This window comes from Protopterus annectens, chromosome 2.part1, assembly GCF_019279795.1.
Source record: "Protopterus annectens isolate FY-2018-M chromosome 2.part1, PAN1.0, whole genome shotgun sequence".
NCBI classification, from domain to species: domain Eukaryota; kingdom Metazoa; phylum Chordata; order Ceratodontiformes; family Protopteridae; genus Protopterus; species Protopterus annectens.
This window is the reverse complement of record NC_056729.1, coordinates 1,668,769,767-1,668,784,302: the sequence shown is the minus strand read 5'-3', so window position 1 is coordinate 1,668,784,302 and position 14,536 is coordinate 1,668,769,767. Positions and strand designations below refer to the sequence as shown.

At 44.1% G+C, this 14,536-nt stretch overlaps 1 protein-coding gene across 1 annotated transcript in view; it reads right to left on the bottom strand.

The window, feature by feature from the left end:
- The window catches only part of NOC2L (NOC2 like nucleolar associated transcriptional repressor), a 1,272,638-nt gene that overhangs the window by 715,422 nt on the left and 542,680 nt on the right, over window positions 1-14,536 (bottom strand). The window contains exon 8 of the mRNA XM_044063595.1: window positions 8,496-8,606. Coding sequence (XP_043919530.1) covers window positions 8,496-8,606 — 111 coding nt within the window. The remainder of the gene's footprint in view (window positions 1-8,495; window positions 8,607-14,536) is intronic.

The window sequence follows — 14,536 nt, the reverse complement described above, 5'->3', positions numbered from 1 at the left end:
AAAAGATGAGAGACAACTGAAGATGAAAGTGAGCGAGAGAAGAGGAGATGGAGGGTCGGACAGAACACTGCAACAGTAGATCTACTGTTACAGTACTATGCCCCGACTGAAATTATTTTTGCAATATTCCTGATGTATGAGTGACTTCCAAAGGTGAAGGAGAACTTGGCTATTGATAAGATGACTTGTCCAGCAGTCCGGACAGGAATGATCTAGCAAAGGCTGCCCTGGACCTGGAGAAAGCATCAATTTTGTAGTGTTTGGTGAAGGTGTGTATAGAGGGCCAAGTGGCTACCTCCAAGATAGACTCGGAAACTGTTCCATTCTGAAAAGCTCCCAAGGAAGCAACTGCCCTAGTGGAATGTGCTTTAGGGCAGGAAATCTTACCTTGGTCTGAGTAGCAGAAAGAAATAGCCTTTGAAATCCAGGCTGCAATAGTTTGGAGACTGGCTGCCGCTGCTTAGGGATCATAAAGGATACTAACAGTTGGTCAGTCTTTCTGAAGTATTTAGTTTTGTCCAGGTAAAATCTGAATTGCCTGTGAATGTCTAGAGAATATAAGACCCCTTCCCTCCCTGTGCTGAAGATGAATGGCTTAACAGAGGGACAGCTCGTTCACTACTTTAGTCATGAAGGATGGATTTAGCCCTGACACTTACCCTGTCTCTGTGAAAGGTAAGAACAGGGGGAATGGCCATGAGAACCTGTAGCTCAGGAATCCTCCTGGCAGAGGTGAGAACCAAGAGAAGGACGGTTTTCCAAGTACATCATTTCAGAGAAACAGAAGAAGCTGTTTCAAACGGAGGTACAGCAAGCTTTTCTAGCACAAAATTAAAACACCGAGGAGGACAGATGGTTTTCCTTGTTGGGTTAAGATGCAGAACTTCACAAACGAAAAGCTCTGACTTAGCCATAAGTGGAAAGCTAAGAGGGAGGCAGGCATTGATAGCAGACAAATTATCTTTTTTGGACAGGTACGCTAAGCCTGACTGAAGAAGCTCACAGAAATATTGCAGTACTATAGGAACTCATGCTAAAACTGGATCCTGACTATGTTTACAGCACCAGATGGAAAACCTTTTCCATTTAAGCATGTAGGGATTTTTTTGGTAGTAGTTCTCAAAGCCTGTTGTAGGACCTGTACCACCATTTCAGAGAAGAGATGTCTTTGAGATATTAAAATCCTACTGTTCATACAGTTAGGATGAGGCATGAGAGATCTGAGTGGAGCAGCAAACCTTTCTGCTTAGTAATAGGTCTGGCTGTAGAGGAATCCTCTTATAATTTCCATCTGCCAGGTGAAATAGCAAGGGGGAAAAAATGTTGCCTCAGCCAAAATGGAGCCAGTACGATGAGTTTTGGTATCTCTTTTTGTGTCTTGAGAAGACTTTTTGGAAGGAGAGGCAGGGGAGGGAAGGATTAAAGGAACTTCCTTATCCACTGGAAGAAAAGGTATCTGTTCTCCAGGCAGTGGGACAAAGGTCCCTGGTGCAGAAGTGGGGTAGCAGATAGCTGTTTGGCAAAGCAAAGAGATCTACCTGAGAAGTGCCACACCGAAGTGTGCTACTGTGAAATTCCTCTGTGTTCAAGTTCCAATCGTGGAGGTCCCCCAGGGAGCATCTTAAGCAGTCTGCCAGCACAGTGTCCTGAGAAGGGATGTGTGTGGCTGCGAGCATGATGTTCATCTCTGTTGCCAAATTCCAAGCCTCCTGTGCAAACCTACAAAGTTGGTAATACCTGGTGCCTCCCTACTTATATACCACATGACTGTGGTATTGTCTGTGTACACTTGGAGTGAGGTTCTCGTCTCCAAAGGTGGGTGAAAATCTAAAGAGCTTGAAGACAGCCCTCCTTTCTTTCAGGAACTGGGGTTGCCATTTCTCCTGCACTTGGTGTGATCTAGTCCAAGCTCCCCAAGCCTCATATGAGGTGTCTGTGTGAACCTGTTGAAGATGAAGAGGAGGAGGTGGTGTGAAGGGTAATTTTGGATTGAGGATGAGCTGTCCTTTCCACCACATAGGCTCCTTCTTGAGAGAAGAGAGGAGGGGAATCAGGGTGCCCAAGGGGGTGGCAGCTGGGAACACAGACTTTTTTCCTCATGTGGTGTCTGGCCAGGGAGGGCATAGGGATAGTGGCTGTCATGAAAGCCAAAGTCCTTAGCATCACCCTTTCAGAACAGTGGATTGCAAATGAGTGATCCTGGAAATAACTGGACAGGCAAAGAACCTTCACCTGGGGCAGGAAGGCATGCATTTTCTTTGTGTCCAGCCTGCAACCCCAAAACATTGGGTCCTGCATTGGAATTGTGTGTGGGTTTTTTTGTAGTTTGCATTGTATATTGCAACCAAGACCTGTCAGAAGATGAATGGTGAACTGAAGATACTGAAGAATCTCTGAAGAGATAGCCTAGATCAGAAGTCATTCAGGTAGGACAAAATCTGAATTCCTTGAGTGTGGTATAAAGCTACTACAGGAGCTAGGCATGTTTGAACACTCTTGGGAGAGTGGATACACCAAAAGGCAGAGCAATAAACTGAAAATGTGAGAAGCCTGAAAATCCTGAGGAATCTCCTGCAAAAGGGGCAAATGGGAATGTTTATGTAGGTGTCCCTGAGATCTAATAAGTTCATAGGTGTGTACTAGGCTAATGGCCTTGGGGCCTTTATAAGCCAAGCCCATAGGATTACCCTGGCATTGTGCCACCCGACCTTAGTTCCCAGTGCCTCTGTTGATTAAAGACACTGGAGTGATCCTTGGAGTGAATTTTCTATTTCCCATCCACTCATCAAGATTTTTCTTGAAGAGGGCCTTGTGAGGTGTTCTGCTTGACATGTATGGGAAAGTCTATTCCATAGCATGGGCAGCTGGGTTATGAACCTGTCCCTCCAGCATGTTCTTTTGATTGTGGCAATGAGGTTGAGGTCTCTGGAGCGTGTGGTGCAGAGGGTTTGGGATTTCTTTAGATGTAGCATTTCTAACAGAACTGAGTCAGACATGGCTTTGTAAGTCAAGCAGAAATCACCTCTAAGAAAGCGATATGAGACAGAGAGTCCATACAGGACAAATGTTTAAGGTCTAGGATCCTCTTTGTGAGGTACTTTTGCGGCCTCTCCAGTTGTTGCAGGTGTTTAGTGAGGTACATGCCAAATGGGCCATTGTACTCAATGATTGGCTTAATGAGGGAAGAGTAGAGAGAGACAATGACCTCTTTCTTCCTGGATGCAAAACCCTTAGTAATGAGATGTGCCACATAGAAGGACTTTCTGACCACAATGGCAATGTGGTGGTCAGAAAAGAGGTTGCTGTCAACCTGCGTTCCCAGATCTCTTATAACGCCTTCTGTGTTCAGTGGACTACCATCGATGTAGTAATTCATGGGAACCGGGTTTTTGCCAAAGGAGCTGAAAAACAAACGAAGGCAAGGGTATCTGTATATTACTTTATATACAAAACAGAAAAAACAATCAAGGTTAGCGCTTTCGTCCACAGCTAATATATGAACTTCCATCAGACAAAATAGCAAATACAATTCAACATTTAAATAAGTCAAATCATCATGACATCACACAACACAAAAGATTTAAAGGTACATACTTCCAACAAGTGTGATGTCATAATGATTTGACTTATTTAAATGTTGAATTGTATTTGATATTTTGTCTGATAAAGTTCATACATTAGCTGTGGACGAAAGCGCTAACCTTGACTGTTTTTTTCTGTTTTGTACATAAAGTAATTTGGAGATACCCTTGCCTTCTTTTGTTTTTCAGCTGGTTTGTTATACAGTTCCGTTTAGTAGTTTTTCCCAAAAGGCATGACGACACATTTTTTGGCATTGAGCTTAAGGCCATGGTTCTGACACCAGTCATTGGTCTCAGTGAGGCCTTTCGGTAGGATGTCAACATCATTCGGGGAGTTAATAGTTCCCAGCTTGCAATAGTCTGCGAACTTTGTGAGCCAGAGTCCCTTCACGTTGGCCTAGACTTCAAAGTAGTAAATACCAAACAGGAGAGGACCCAGGACCGAACCCTGAGAGACTCCACTCATGACTGGTTGGCAGTCGGACTTGGAGTCAGCTACTTTCACACTGTGGGTTCTACCTGTGAGCCAGTTTGCAACCCACCTAGTGATATAGGGGTTGATGCCTAGCTTAGTGAGTTTTTCTATGATTCCTGAGTGGGTAATGGTATCAAAGGCCTTGGCCAGATTAAGGTAGGCTGCATGAACCACCTTGCCTTCATCCACAGCTCTGGTGACTGACTCAAAGAAGGTGACCAGATATGATCTACCCTTCACAAAACCAAACTGTGTGGGATACAGAGTTTGGAGATTCCCTATATCCTTGTTTATTAGCTCCATTATGATGCATTCCATAGCTTTGCATATCAGACTCATCAGGCTAAAGGGGAGATAGTTCCCAGGGTCTGTAGTCGCTCCTCCTTTGTGGAGAGGGATAACTGTTGCAGTGCGCCATTTGGTAGGGATAAAGCCTGAGGTGAGGCTGTGATTGAATAGAGCACACAGGTGAGGTGCCAGTTCACTCTGTAGTTCATGTAGAACACAGCCAGGGATATTGTCAGGTCTCATAGAAGCTGTATTCTTGGCCTTGGACAGTGCTGTTTTCATCTGTGCAGCAGTAATACTGGGTGCCTGGCAATCTACTGGTATTGTGACTGGTCCCTTGGGAGGGGAGCGAGGGGTAAAGTTGCCACTGAATCTGTTGGCCAGTATACTGGCAATATCTGTTGGCTTGATATATGAGGTATTATTGTGCAGTAGCTCAGAGCAAATCTGGATATTGCCGTGGAGATTCACTGCATAACTATAGAAGGCCTTGTGGTTTTCTTTACTATCTGGTGCAATTCTGTTTTCATAGCTAGCTTTAGAGGATTTGATGAGGGATCTCAACTTTTTGTTGAGGCTGACAAGGGAGTTTTTCCAGTCTTGGGACTTCACCTTATTCTGCATCAGTTTCCTCCTCCTGTTGTAGAGTTTGTTTATGGCAGGGGACCACGAGATTGGCTTCCTTTTTTTGGAGGGGAGCATCTTAGTTCTGCTGGGTATAGCGAGATTCATGCATGTAAATGTGTTCATACAGTGCATTGGTGTATGACTTGGCAGTCATGCAAATGATCTCCATTTGCATGGGTGCCGTGAAGCTAGCCACCTCTGTTTTAAGGAGCCCAAAGTTAGCTTTGGATAAGTTTTTCATGGTGGTTACCTTTGCGGGGGTGGGAGGGATGTGGATTTCCAAGATGATTAGGTTTGTGGTCGGATCTAACCAGGGAGGAGTTGACTATTGGTGTAGAACGGTTGCCCATGTTAGTAGTGACCAGGTCAAGGATGTTGCTACCTCTAGTGGGGATAAGGACGAGCTGGTCCAGGGCACTGGAATTAATGAATTCCAGGAAATGTTGGGCAAGTGTATTGGTACATGAGTAGTTTTCCCAGTTAATGGAGGGATAACTGAAGTCGCCCAGTACGAGAGGGTTAAGTTGGACCCTAATATTCTACAGGGTGCTTAGGAACGTGGACTGAGTGTTGGGACATGGTTGGGGACCTATAGCAGGCTACGACCTGAATCGCTGTCTTACCCAATGTTAGCTGCACTTGAAGTATCTCAGATGAGTTATGTCGGGCTACTAGTCTGGAGGTGTGCACATCCTTTATGAAAATGGAAACACCACCACATTTGGAGCTTTGGTCCAAGTTAATAAGACTAACACCTGTAGGAGGATGAAAGGTAAGAGAGTCTGAAGAGAAAGCACTTTGAAAGATGGTACCTCCAGGTAAGAGTTTAGGATGGACAGGTCTAGGATGGGTCGCCACTGCCCTTCTTTTCTTGGGAGTTGAAAAATACTGGAATAAAATTCCTTTCCCACTAATTTTTTTAGGGCTTAATGATAGTACCCATATTCAAGAGGTCTTGAATAATGGGAATCAGAAAGGATATTTGTTTTTGAGGAGGTAGTGGTATGCCTTGTTGAGGGGAATATTTTCCCAACACATGGAACAGCTGTCCCTGATGATGGAGAAAGCTCACCTGTCTGTGGTAACAGCTTCCTATCTGGCCATGGAGAGTAACAATCTTTGAGAAAGAGGGGTAATGGGGCTTGGGTCAAGAGGGGGATGCTGCAGGGGTAGTCACTGGACTATGCTACCAAAGGGTGGCTTCCCGGCTGGAGGTTCCCCTTAAAAGTTTTCAGAGCATCTTTTCCTGGGTGTTTTCCTTTGTTTCTGTATTGTCCTTGGGTCCCTTATAATGAAGGAGGTAGATTTAGATGGGCAGTTTCTATGGTATCTAGAAGCTGAACAGAGTAGGATCTGTCTGCATTCTTTCATAGTCTTACCTTTGTCTCAGAGAGTTTTAAACAGATTGGCTGCCAGAGGGCCAAACAACAAGTCTTTGCCCAAGGGAGAATCTAGAATTTTTTATTTAAAGTCCTCAGGCATAGGCTGACTGCAAGGCCATGCACACCCTGCGGATAACATGTCAGCTGCCATAGAAAAAGCATCCACAGCATCATAACTGCACTTAATGCTGTGTCTCGTAATCTGAGTGAACTGTAAAGGTAAGCTCTGCATCTGCTGCTTAGAAACTGGTGTAGGAGGTTCCAGGATATTTTGCTTAACAAGTCAGGAACAGAAATCAAATACTTTGTCATTTGATTCTGGTAACTGATTATCCTAAAGACAAGGAAAAGAGAAGTGTAAACCTTCTTCCCCCATTTATCCATAGCCCTAGCAATGGGTAGAAGCTTGGAGCACTTATTTGGAGAGAGATACTGCAACAGGGTCTGCCACAGGATTTTTATTCATGTCATCAGGAACCTTGTAAAACCAGTCTGGTCTCTTAGGGGCTAGTGGTTGAGAGTCAGGTGCAGAAGAGATGGACTGAAAGGCATCACTGAAATCCTCATGCATAGGAGGCATGGAGAAGGGGGCAAGGGTGCTTATCTCAAAGACAGAGTAATGCTTCTTCTGAACATCAAACTTCTGCATGGATTGCTAAGTGTTTGATTATATTCTGTATAGGCTCCTCAAAAGAAGCCTCCTCTATAGGGGAATGAGGTGAGAGGGGGGTCCCCTTCATCAGAAGATATATGTCTTGGAGAATGCAGCTGAGAGGAATAGCCCAGAGAATGGTCAGCATTACAGTCCTACTCCTCAGATGAAGAGGAAACCAGAGTAGGTTTAAGAGGAGTAGCCTGTGGTTGTGGACAATTGAAAGAGAGGTTTTAAAGACATAATAACTTTTAACATACCTTAAGGGAAGGCCATATGCTTTTTTTTTTGTTATTTTTAGGCATGATGCCCGCCTGAATAACTGGATAAGACAGAGAGGTTAAGAACCATGTCTGACCTTTATTAGAGAGCCTGGGATTTCTTCTCTAACTAGAATTTGGCAGACTCTGTGTAGTCCTTCTGAAATGATGAGAAGTGGCTCCTCCGATGTATGGGCAGTCTGCAAGCCCTCAGGAGCCATACCAGCCTCCGAAGAGGTCTCAGTAGCAGCAACTGAGAAGTAGCCTGAAGTACCACTAGTTCTGAAACTTTAGTGGGACTGTTGGAGTCAGAAGCATTGAACCGCACATTCGTTCCAGGCCTGTTTTTTCTTGATTGGCAAAGGGACATTTGATAAAGCAAAGTCAGAAATCTTGGATTAGGCCAAGAGTTTAAGACATTGGGTTTCGAGAAAAGTGATGAGAGTAGAAAGCCTAGACCTCAATGTATGAATGGCAGACGGACCAAGATTTGTGATAGTGATCTCGGCATAGGGAAACACGATACTTGGGTATGCAAGGCCTTGTACGGAATCTTCCTACTGCACTTGCATTTACCCCTCGTAACGGCCATTTACAAATTTTACCACATAGCAAATACAAAAAGGAGGTTCCCCAATGGGGCACTTATCTGGATAAATTAATGGGGCAAAGGTACCAGTGTACAAACAATGAAGAATCCAATGGATACACAACCTACATTTGTGCTGGAGGTGAGATAGTCTGAGGATCAAAAACCTCTACATCCATCTTTATAACTCAATGCATACGGAGGTCAAACATCAGACATACAACCAAGGGAAGGTAAAGATTTCGTACCCTGACTGGACATCAGCAGTGGCAACCCATATGCCAGGAATAATGCAACAGTAATTTCACTCAAGACACAAATGGTTATTCACATTTTAACTTTGACTGCTTTATCAATTACCTACAAAACAAATTATAGCTGTAACAGGATAGGGTCAAAACAATTTTTTTCATACTCCTTCAGTGGGAGGAATCATATAAATCCCTTAAGCTGAAAGCTTCACGTTTACAAGAAAGTCCCACACTCATAAGTATCACCAACAGAGATACAACTCAGTAAATGAAAAATGTCAACAATTCATGCAAACACAAGATAATACTGTATGCTTAAAAACTAAATCTGGACATTTCAATAAAATACTATTTTAAAGATTAAAATGCCACATTTGCAAAATGTCTTACCTTCAGAAGTATTCTGCACTGCTTTGGGAAAATCAAGTAATATGGCACTATTGCACTGACATGTCGAAGAACTGCACTTAATACGGAGGCTTCTGTTAAACATGACAGCAGCTTCAAAAGGGAAATAAAATATAGTTTTAGTACTAATATAACAAATACAGCAAAACAAGCTTTCGTGTACAACCTTCTCTCTCTCTCTCTCTCTCTAGTATGAGTCAGCACAGTGGTGGGCTGGATGGCCACCCCTCCCACCAGGATGAGACAGTCTGCATCTGCCATTCACACACATACTCCCCTGTCTGGATCCTCTACTACCCAAGCAGCTAAATGACCTTGGGTCATCTGTAGCAAAATTAGGACTTCACCCCTCTGTGCCACACATCCAGCCCACTGTCCTCATGATTACTTGTTTCTATTATCTGTAGAAGAAACAGCCCAATTTTACTGGCAAGTAAAGGCTTTCTAGCTCGACGTATTTGTGCAGTTGTTTCTTGCATATTTCAGTTTCTGAAAGGTCACCACAATGTTAAATTTGATCATCTGAAACACTTCACCACCTGTATTACATATTTATTTAGTTTTTATTGGCATGAAAGGGGCGGAGCTCATTTTTAATGGAGTTTCAGGAAAGAAAAATCTTCAACTTGTGCATCATAATAAACTGCATGGTACACATGCAACATACAGTTAACACATGGAGAATGCATAATTATCAGACATTGTAAGCAGAATAAACCATCATCTTAGAGAAATACTGTGCTTGTATAATGCTGTGAAAAAAAAAGGAATAGATGAATCACACAAACACGCTAAAACTCAATCTAGATTATTGTTCTAAGACATAAATGACATTGCCACCCAAGTATCACCATTCCACTTCCAGTAATACATAATTAGCAATATTAACCTGTTCCCCATATCACAACATCTATACCTACAATGTTGCACTTAAGACTGTTACCGTTTAAAGGTATTGCTAGCATTGCCTTTCTTAACTTCACTTGAAAGATCATATTTCTAATTGAGCTACATCAACTGCACTACATTTATTATTCTATTTATTTACTGAACATTTTATAACCGGGAAAGTCTGACTTGGAAAGAAGCCAATTTTCAGCAGAGGCCCGGGGAGAAACACTCCAGACGCATGTCCTTGTAACATGGGAGGAAACCAGAACACCCGGAGGAAACCCACACGAGTGCAGGAAGGACATGCAGACTCCACAAAGAAGGCACTCCAGACGAGAATCGAACTTGAGAATCTCTTGCTGTGAGGCGACAATGTTACCGCTGCACTACTGTGCCGTCAAAGTTATTAAGTTTAATGAACTCATGTTTGTATCTACTGCATGTTGAGCAGCTGCCCAATTACTTCTCGAGTATATGTTCCTGGTGGCACTTTCTGATGATGTCATACAAGGGGCAACATGTTGATATTTCATGCCTTGTGGTACTACATTGAAGGAAGTCCCACTATGCCAAGAACAGGCAATAGAAGATTCTATAACATTGTAAGTTAATGCCATTCTACCTCGAGTACAGCCTGACTTTACCTGAAGACCTGGTGCAGCCACTCAATCCGTCAACATTATCAGGTGAAGCAACATAAACTGTTTATCAGACCCAGTACTGCCATCATGGAACATGAACTGGCCAACTGGTGCAGTTGCATGGCTAGACGATGCTCAGCACAAGGGCACCACCTGTAGGACAGCATAGCTATCATACCTGAATTCTCCTCATCTAAGATGAGAATGGGTTTGTGGGGCCACTAACCCACCAAGAAATTAAATCTACTTTTGAAAGCAGGTCACTGTCATCTGTCCCTACAGCAGTTTGGGGGATGGCTTGTACTATATCACACTGCATATGTGAATGATACCAGGCTCTCCAACTTTTGGAACTTGTAGAAAGTACAGTTGTGTACACTTACCATAAATGTAGATGTTCACGTGTATTCACTGTTGCAGTCATCACACTAAGATTATCTGCCTGCAGGTAGCCCTCAGTCGACCCGAATACCAGAGTCTTCGGATTTCTGCGTCAGGTGCTGTCGCTTCTTCCATGATGTCAGGTCGTCAGGAGTATAAAACAGGCAGCTGGTGCCATTACATCAGCTTTTCTTGCCCCAGATGTCAGGAGCCCCCCAAATAGGAAGCTAATATATGGTGTTGAACACCACCAGTAAAAAGTAAATACCACTGCCATAAAAAATGGCCATATAGAGGTTAGGTAGAAAGGATAGAGAAAAACAGGGGGGCTGGAGGGAGGGAAACCAGGACTGCAACAGTGAATACACTCGAACATCTACATTTATGGTAAGTGTACACAACTGCACTATGTTCTTCGTGTTTCACTGTTGCAGTCATCACACTTGGGTTGATGCCAAATGCTGAGGAAGGGTGGAGGCAGTCAAGAGGAGTTAGGGCTGGCTAGCAGGCCCTGTTAGACTGCTGTAGAAAATACAGCTCTGGATTTAGAAAAAAATAGGTAAGTGGTAATGCTTGATGAAGGTGTGTACACAACTCCAGGTTGCAGCATCCAGAATGCCCCTGTTAGGGGCTCACCTGAGAAATGCTGCAGAGGTGGAAGTAGCCTAGTGGAACGTGTTCTGATCCCCTGTAGGGTAGGTTTTCCATGGTGCTTGTAGCAGAATTGGATGCAGTGTGCTATCCATTTGGAAATGGTTTGCTTTGAAATTACCTTGCCCTCTGCCCCTGTAGCAAAGCTAACTAGCAGCTGGTCAGATTTTCTGAAAAGTTTAGTCCTGTCAAGGTAGAGTCTGTGCACGTCCAAGGAGTGCAGGATCCTTTCCCCTTTATTCTGAGGATTAGGGAAGAAGGTTGGAAAATGGAAGGCTTTGTTTAGAGCCACACTGGAGACCACCTTAGGCATAAAGGACGGGTTAGTAATGAGGGAAATCCTGTCAGCATGGAACATAATGAAGGGTTCCACAGCCATTAGTGCCTGTAACTCAGACACTCTTCTATCTGAGGTAATGGCTAAAAGCAAGGCTGTATTCCAAGAGAGGAATTTTAACTCTGCTGAAGCCACGGGTTCAAAAGGGGGAAGCGTGAGCTTTTCCAGTACAAAGATAAGGTCCCAGGCAGGAGTGGGTGCTCTCCTTGGGGGCCTTAAGTTGTTAGCCCCTCTCAGGAGAGGGTGAGAGAATAGAGGTGGCTCAGTATTATAATGAGCTGAGATGGCAGAGGCATGAATCTTAATGGAGGAGAAGGATAGGCTTCTGTGGAGTAGCTCTGCTAGGTAATCAAGGATTTGAGGTAAGGAGGGCACAACTGTGTCCTTTCCTTGAGAACGATTCCAAGAACAATATCTTTTCCACTTTTCAGCATAGGATTTCCTAGTACTAGGCCTCCTAGCCTCAAGAATGATGTCCGGCACCTGCTTTCTGAGGGGTGCTAGTGGAGTATTCAGGGGATAAGCTAGGCTGCAAGGTTTAGGGTTTACAGCTGTGGATGTAAAATCTGTCCCTCCTGCTGAGACAGCAGAGAAGGTGTCTGATGAAGGTGCCAGGGTGGCACTGTTGTCAGACTGCGTAAGCGTGGGTACCAGTGCAGGCGTGGCCAGTCTGGGGCAATAAGAATTGCCCATGGGCTGTCCTGTCTGATCTTGAGGAGTACCTTTGAGAGGTGGAAAGGCATAAATTGAGAGGTTTTCCATTTTGAGGGATAAGGCATCCACTTTCCAGGCCCTGCTGTGAAGGTTCCTGGTGCAAAATTTGGTCAACTGGTGGTTCACGGGGGAGGCAAAGAGGTCCACCTCCGGATTAGAAGGTCGAAGGTGTTGGGCTAAAATTTCCACTCGTGTGGGTCCAGGAGATTTCTGCTCAAGTCATCTGCCAGTGAATTCTGTTTGCCTGGCAGGAATTGAGCTTGTAGATGCACTCAGTTGCTCAAGGCTGTGTTCCACAGGGCCATGGCTAACCTGCAGAGCAGATAAGAATGGGTTCCCCCCTGCTTGGTTATGTACCACATAACTGTGGTGTTGTCTGTTTTTATCAGCAGCTGTCCTGAAAGGATTAGTTGTTTGAAGGCTGTCAGAGCATACTGTACAGCTAACATCTCTTTTTGATTGATGTCCAAGAGGATTTGTTTTGGGCTCCACTTGCCCTGAATGCATTTGCCTGCCATGTGAGCCTCCCAAGCATAGTCTGATGCATCTGTAGTCAGGATTTTGATGGCAAGGGGTTGAGTGAAAGGCAGTCCCTCATTGTGGTTGCATGCTTCTGCCCACCAAAGGAACTCTGCCCTTAGACAAGGTATAATAGAAATGATGTTTCCAGGTCCTGAGAATGTTGGCACCAAAGACTTTTTTAAGAACCACTGAAGTTTCCTCATATGCAGTCTTGCATATGGAATTATCAGAATGCATGAGGCCATGAACTCTAGGGCTTCCAGTATTTTCCTTGCAGATAGCTGGGTTTTGGTGGCCATTTGTTTGAAGCAGTTGTTCAAATAGACCTGTTTTTCTGGAGTGAGAAATGCCATCTGGGAAGTTGTGTTCAAGCTTGCTCCCAGAAATACAATTTTTTGACTGGGCACCAGTTGTGATTTCTTTTTGTTGATGGTGAACCCCAATGAAGACAGGAGTCTTTTTACAAATGCCAGATGCTGAAGTAGCAATTCCTGGTTATCCGCCTGAATCAGGCAATCATCCAACTATGGGAAAATTTGGATATTTCTCTGCCTGCAGTATGCAATGGCTGGAGCCAGGCACTTTGTGAATACTCTGGGCGCAGTAGATAAGCCAAGGGAAGTGCGGAGAACCTGCCCTGAAGCGTAGATATTTCCTGCAAGACTCCCTTATGGGGATGTGCAGATGAGCTTCTTTTAAGTCTAGGGTGATTAACCAGGCATCCTTGCCTAGCACAGGGAGAAGCTGTTGCAGGGTAAGCATTTTGAATTTTGGGACCACCAGAAAAGTGTTGAGAATTGACAGATCCAGGATAGGGCGCCAAGAGCCCTCTTTTCTGGGCATCAGGAATAGTCTGGAGTAGAAACCTGTCCCCTTTGTTCTACTGGAACAGGGTGAATGGCCCTGATATTGAGCAGGGAATGTACTTGCTTTTGAGCCTTTGCCCACTGGTCTGGAGGAAAGTCTGCAAACCCGCTGGGGTTGGCAGTGAATGGAAGTAGAATACGTACCCTGGGGTACAATGCTTAGAATCCATCTGTCCTGTGTAATGGACATCCAGTTTTTGGCATGAAGGGCAAGTTTTCCACCTAGGAACGCAAGTAGACTGGCAGGGCTGGGAAGGATAATTGTAAAGTCATTGTGAACTTTTTCCATAAGGGGGTGGCTTACCACTCCCTGTTTTTGAGGTGGGAACACTCCATTGTTTAGATCTCTACAAACCAAGAGACTGTAGTCTTGGTGGTCTGGTTCCTCTATTTTTGGACTGAGAAGGCCTGGAAGGGGCTGGAAAGGACCAGTTTTTTGTAGACCAATGCCTACTGAATCTAGGTGGCTGCACTTGTAAGAATTGTTTAACAGTTTGTATAGATTTAGCTTTTTCTTCCAATTTTTTAAACCCTCTTCTGCTCTGGTGCCAAACAAATTGTCCTGATTTAAAGGAGCGTCTAGTAATTTTGATTTGACATGGTCTGGCAAGGTTTGTTCCTTCAGCCAAGCATGCCTTCTTATTAGTACAGACCCGGTGACTGCAGCCCTGCAAGATGCTTCTAGGGTATCAAAGCCACACTGCAAAGTATTCTTACTAACTTGGTTTGCAGAATGCATCAACTCTTGTAAATCGTTATTTTCTGCAAAATCTGGAAATAACACCATTTTTTGTTTAATTAGTTCCATGATATGTTGATGGTACTTCAACATGTGAAACTGGCAATTCAATGCCCTGATGGCAAGAGTTGCAGAGGTATATACCTTCTTACCCAATTTATCTAAAGCTCTGGAATCCCTGTCTGAAGGAGCAGGGTTTTTGGCTGTAGTAGCCTTAATACCTTTAGGTCCCTGGGAAATGGTCTCTGGATCCAAAGTAGGACTTTTAAAGAGAAATTTGT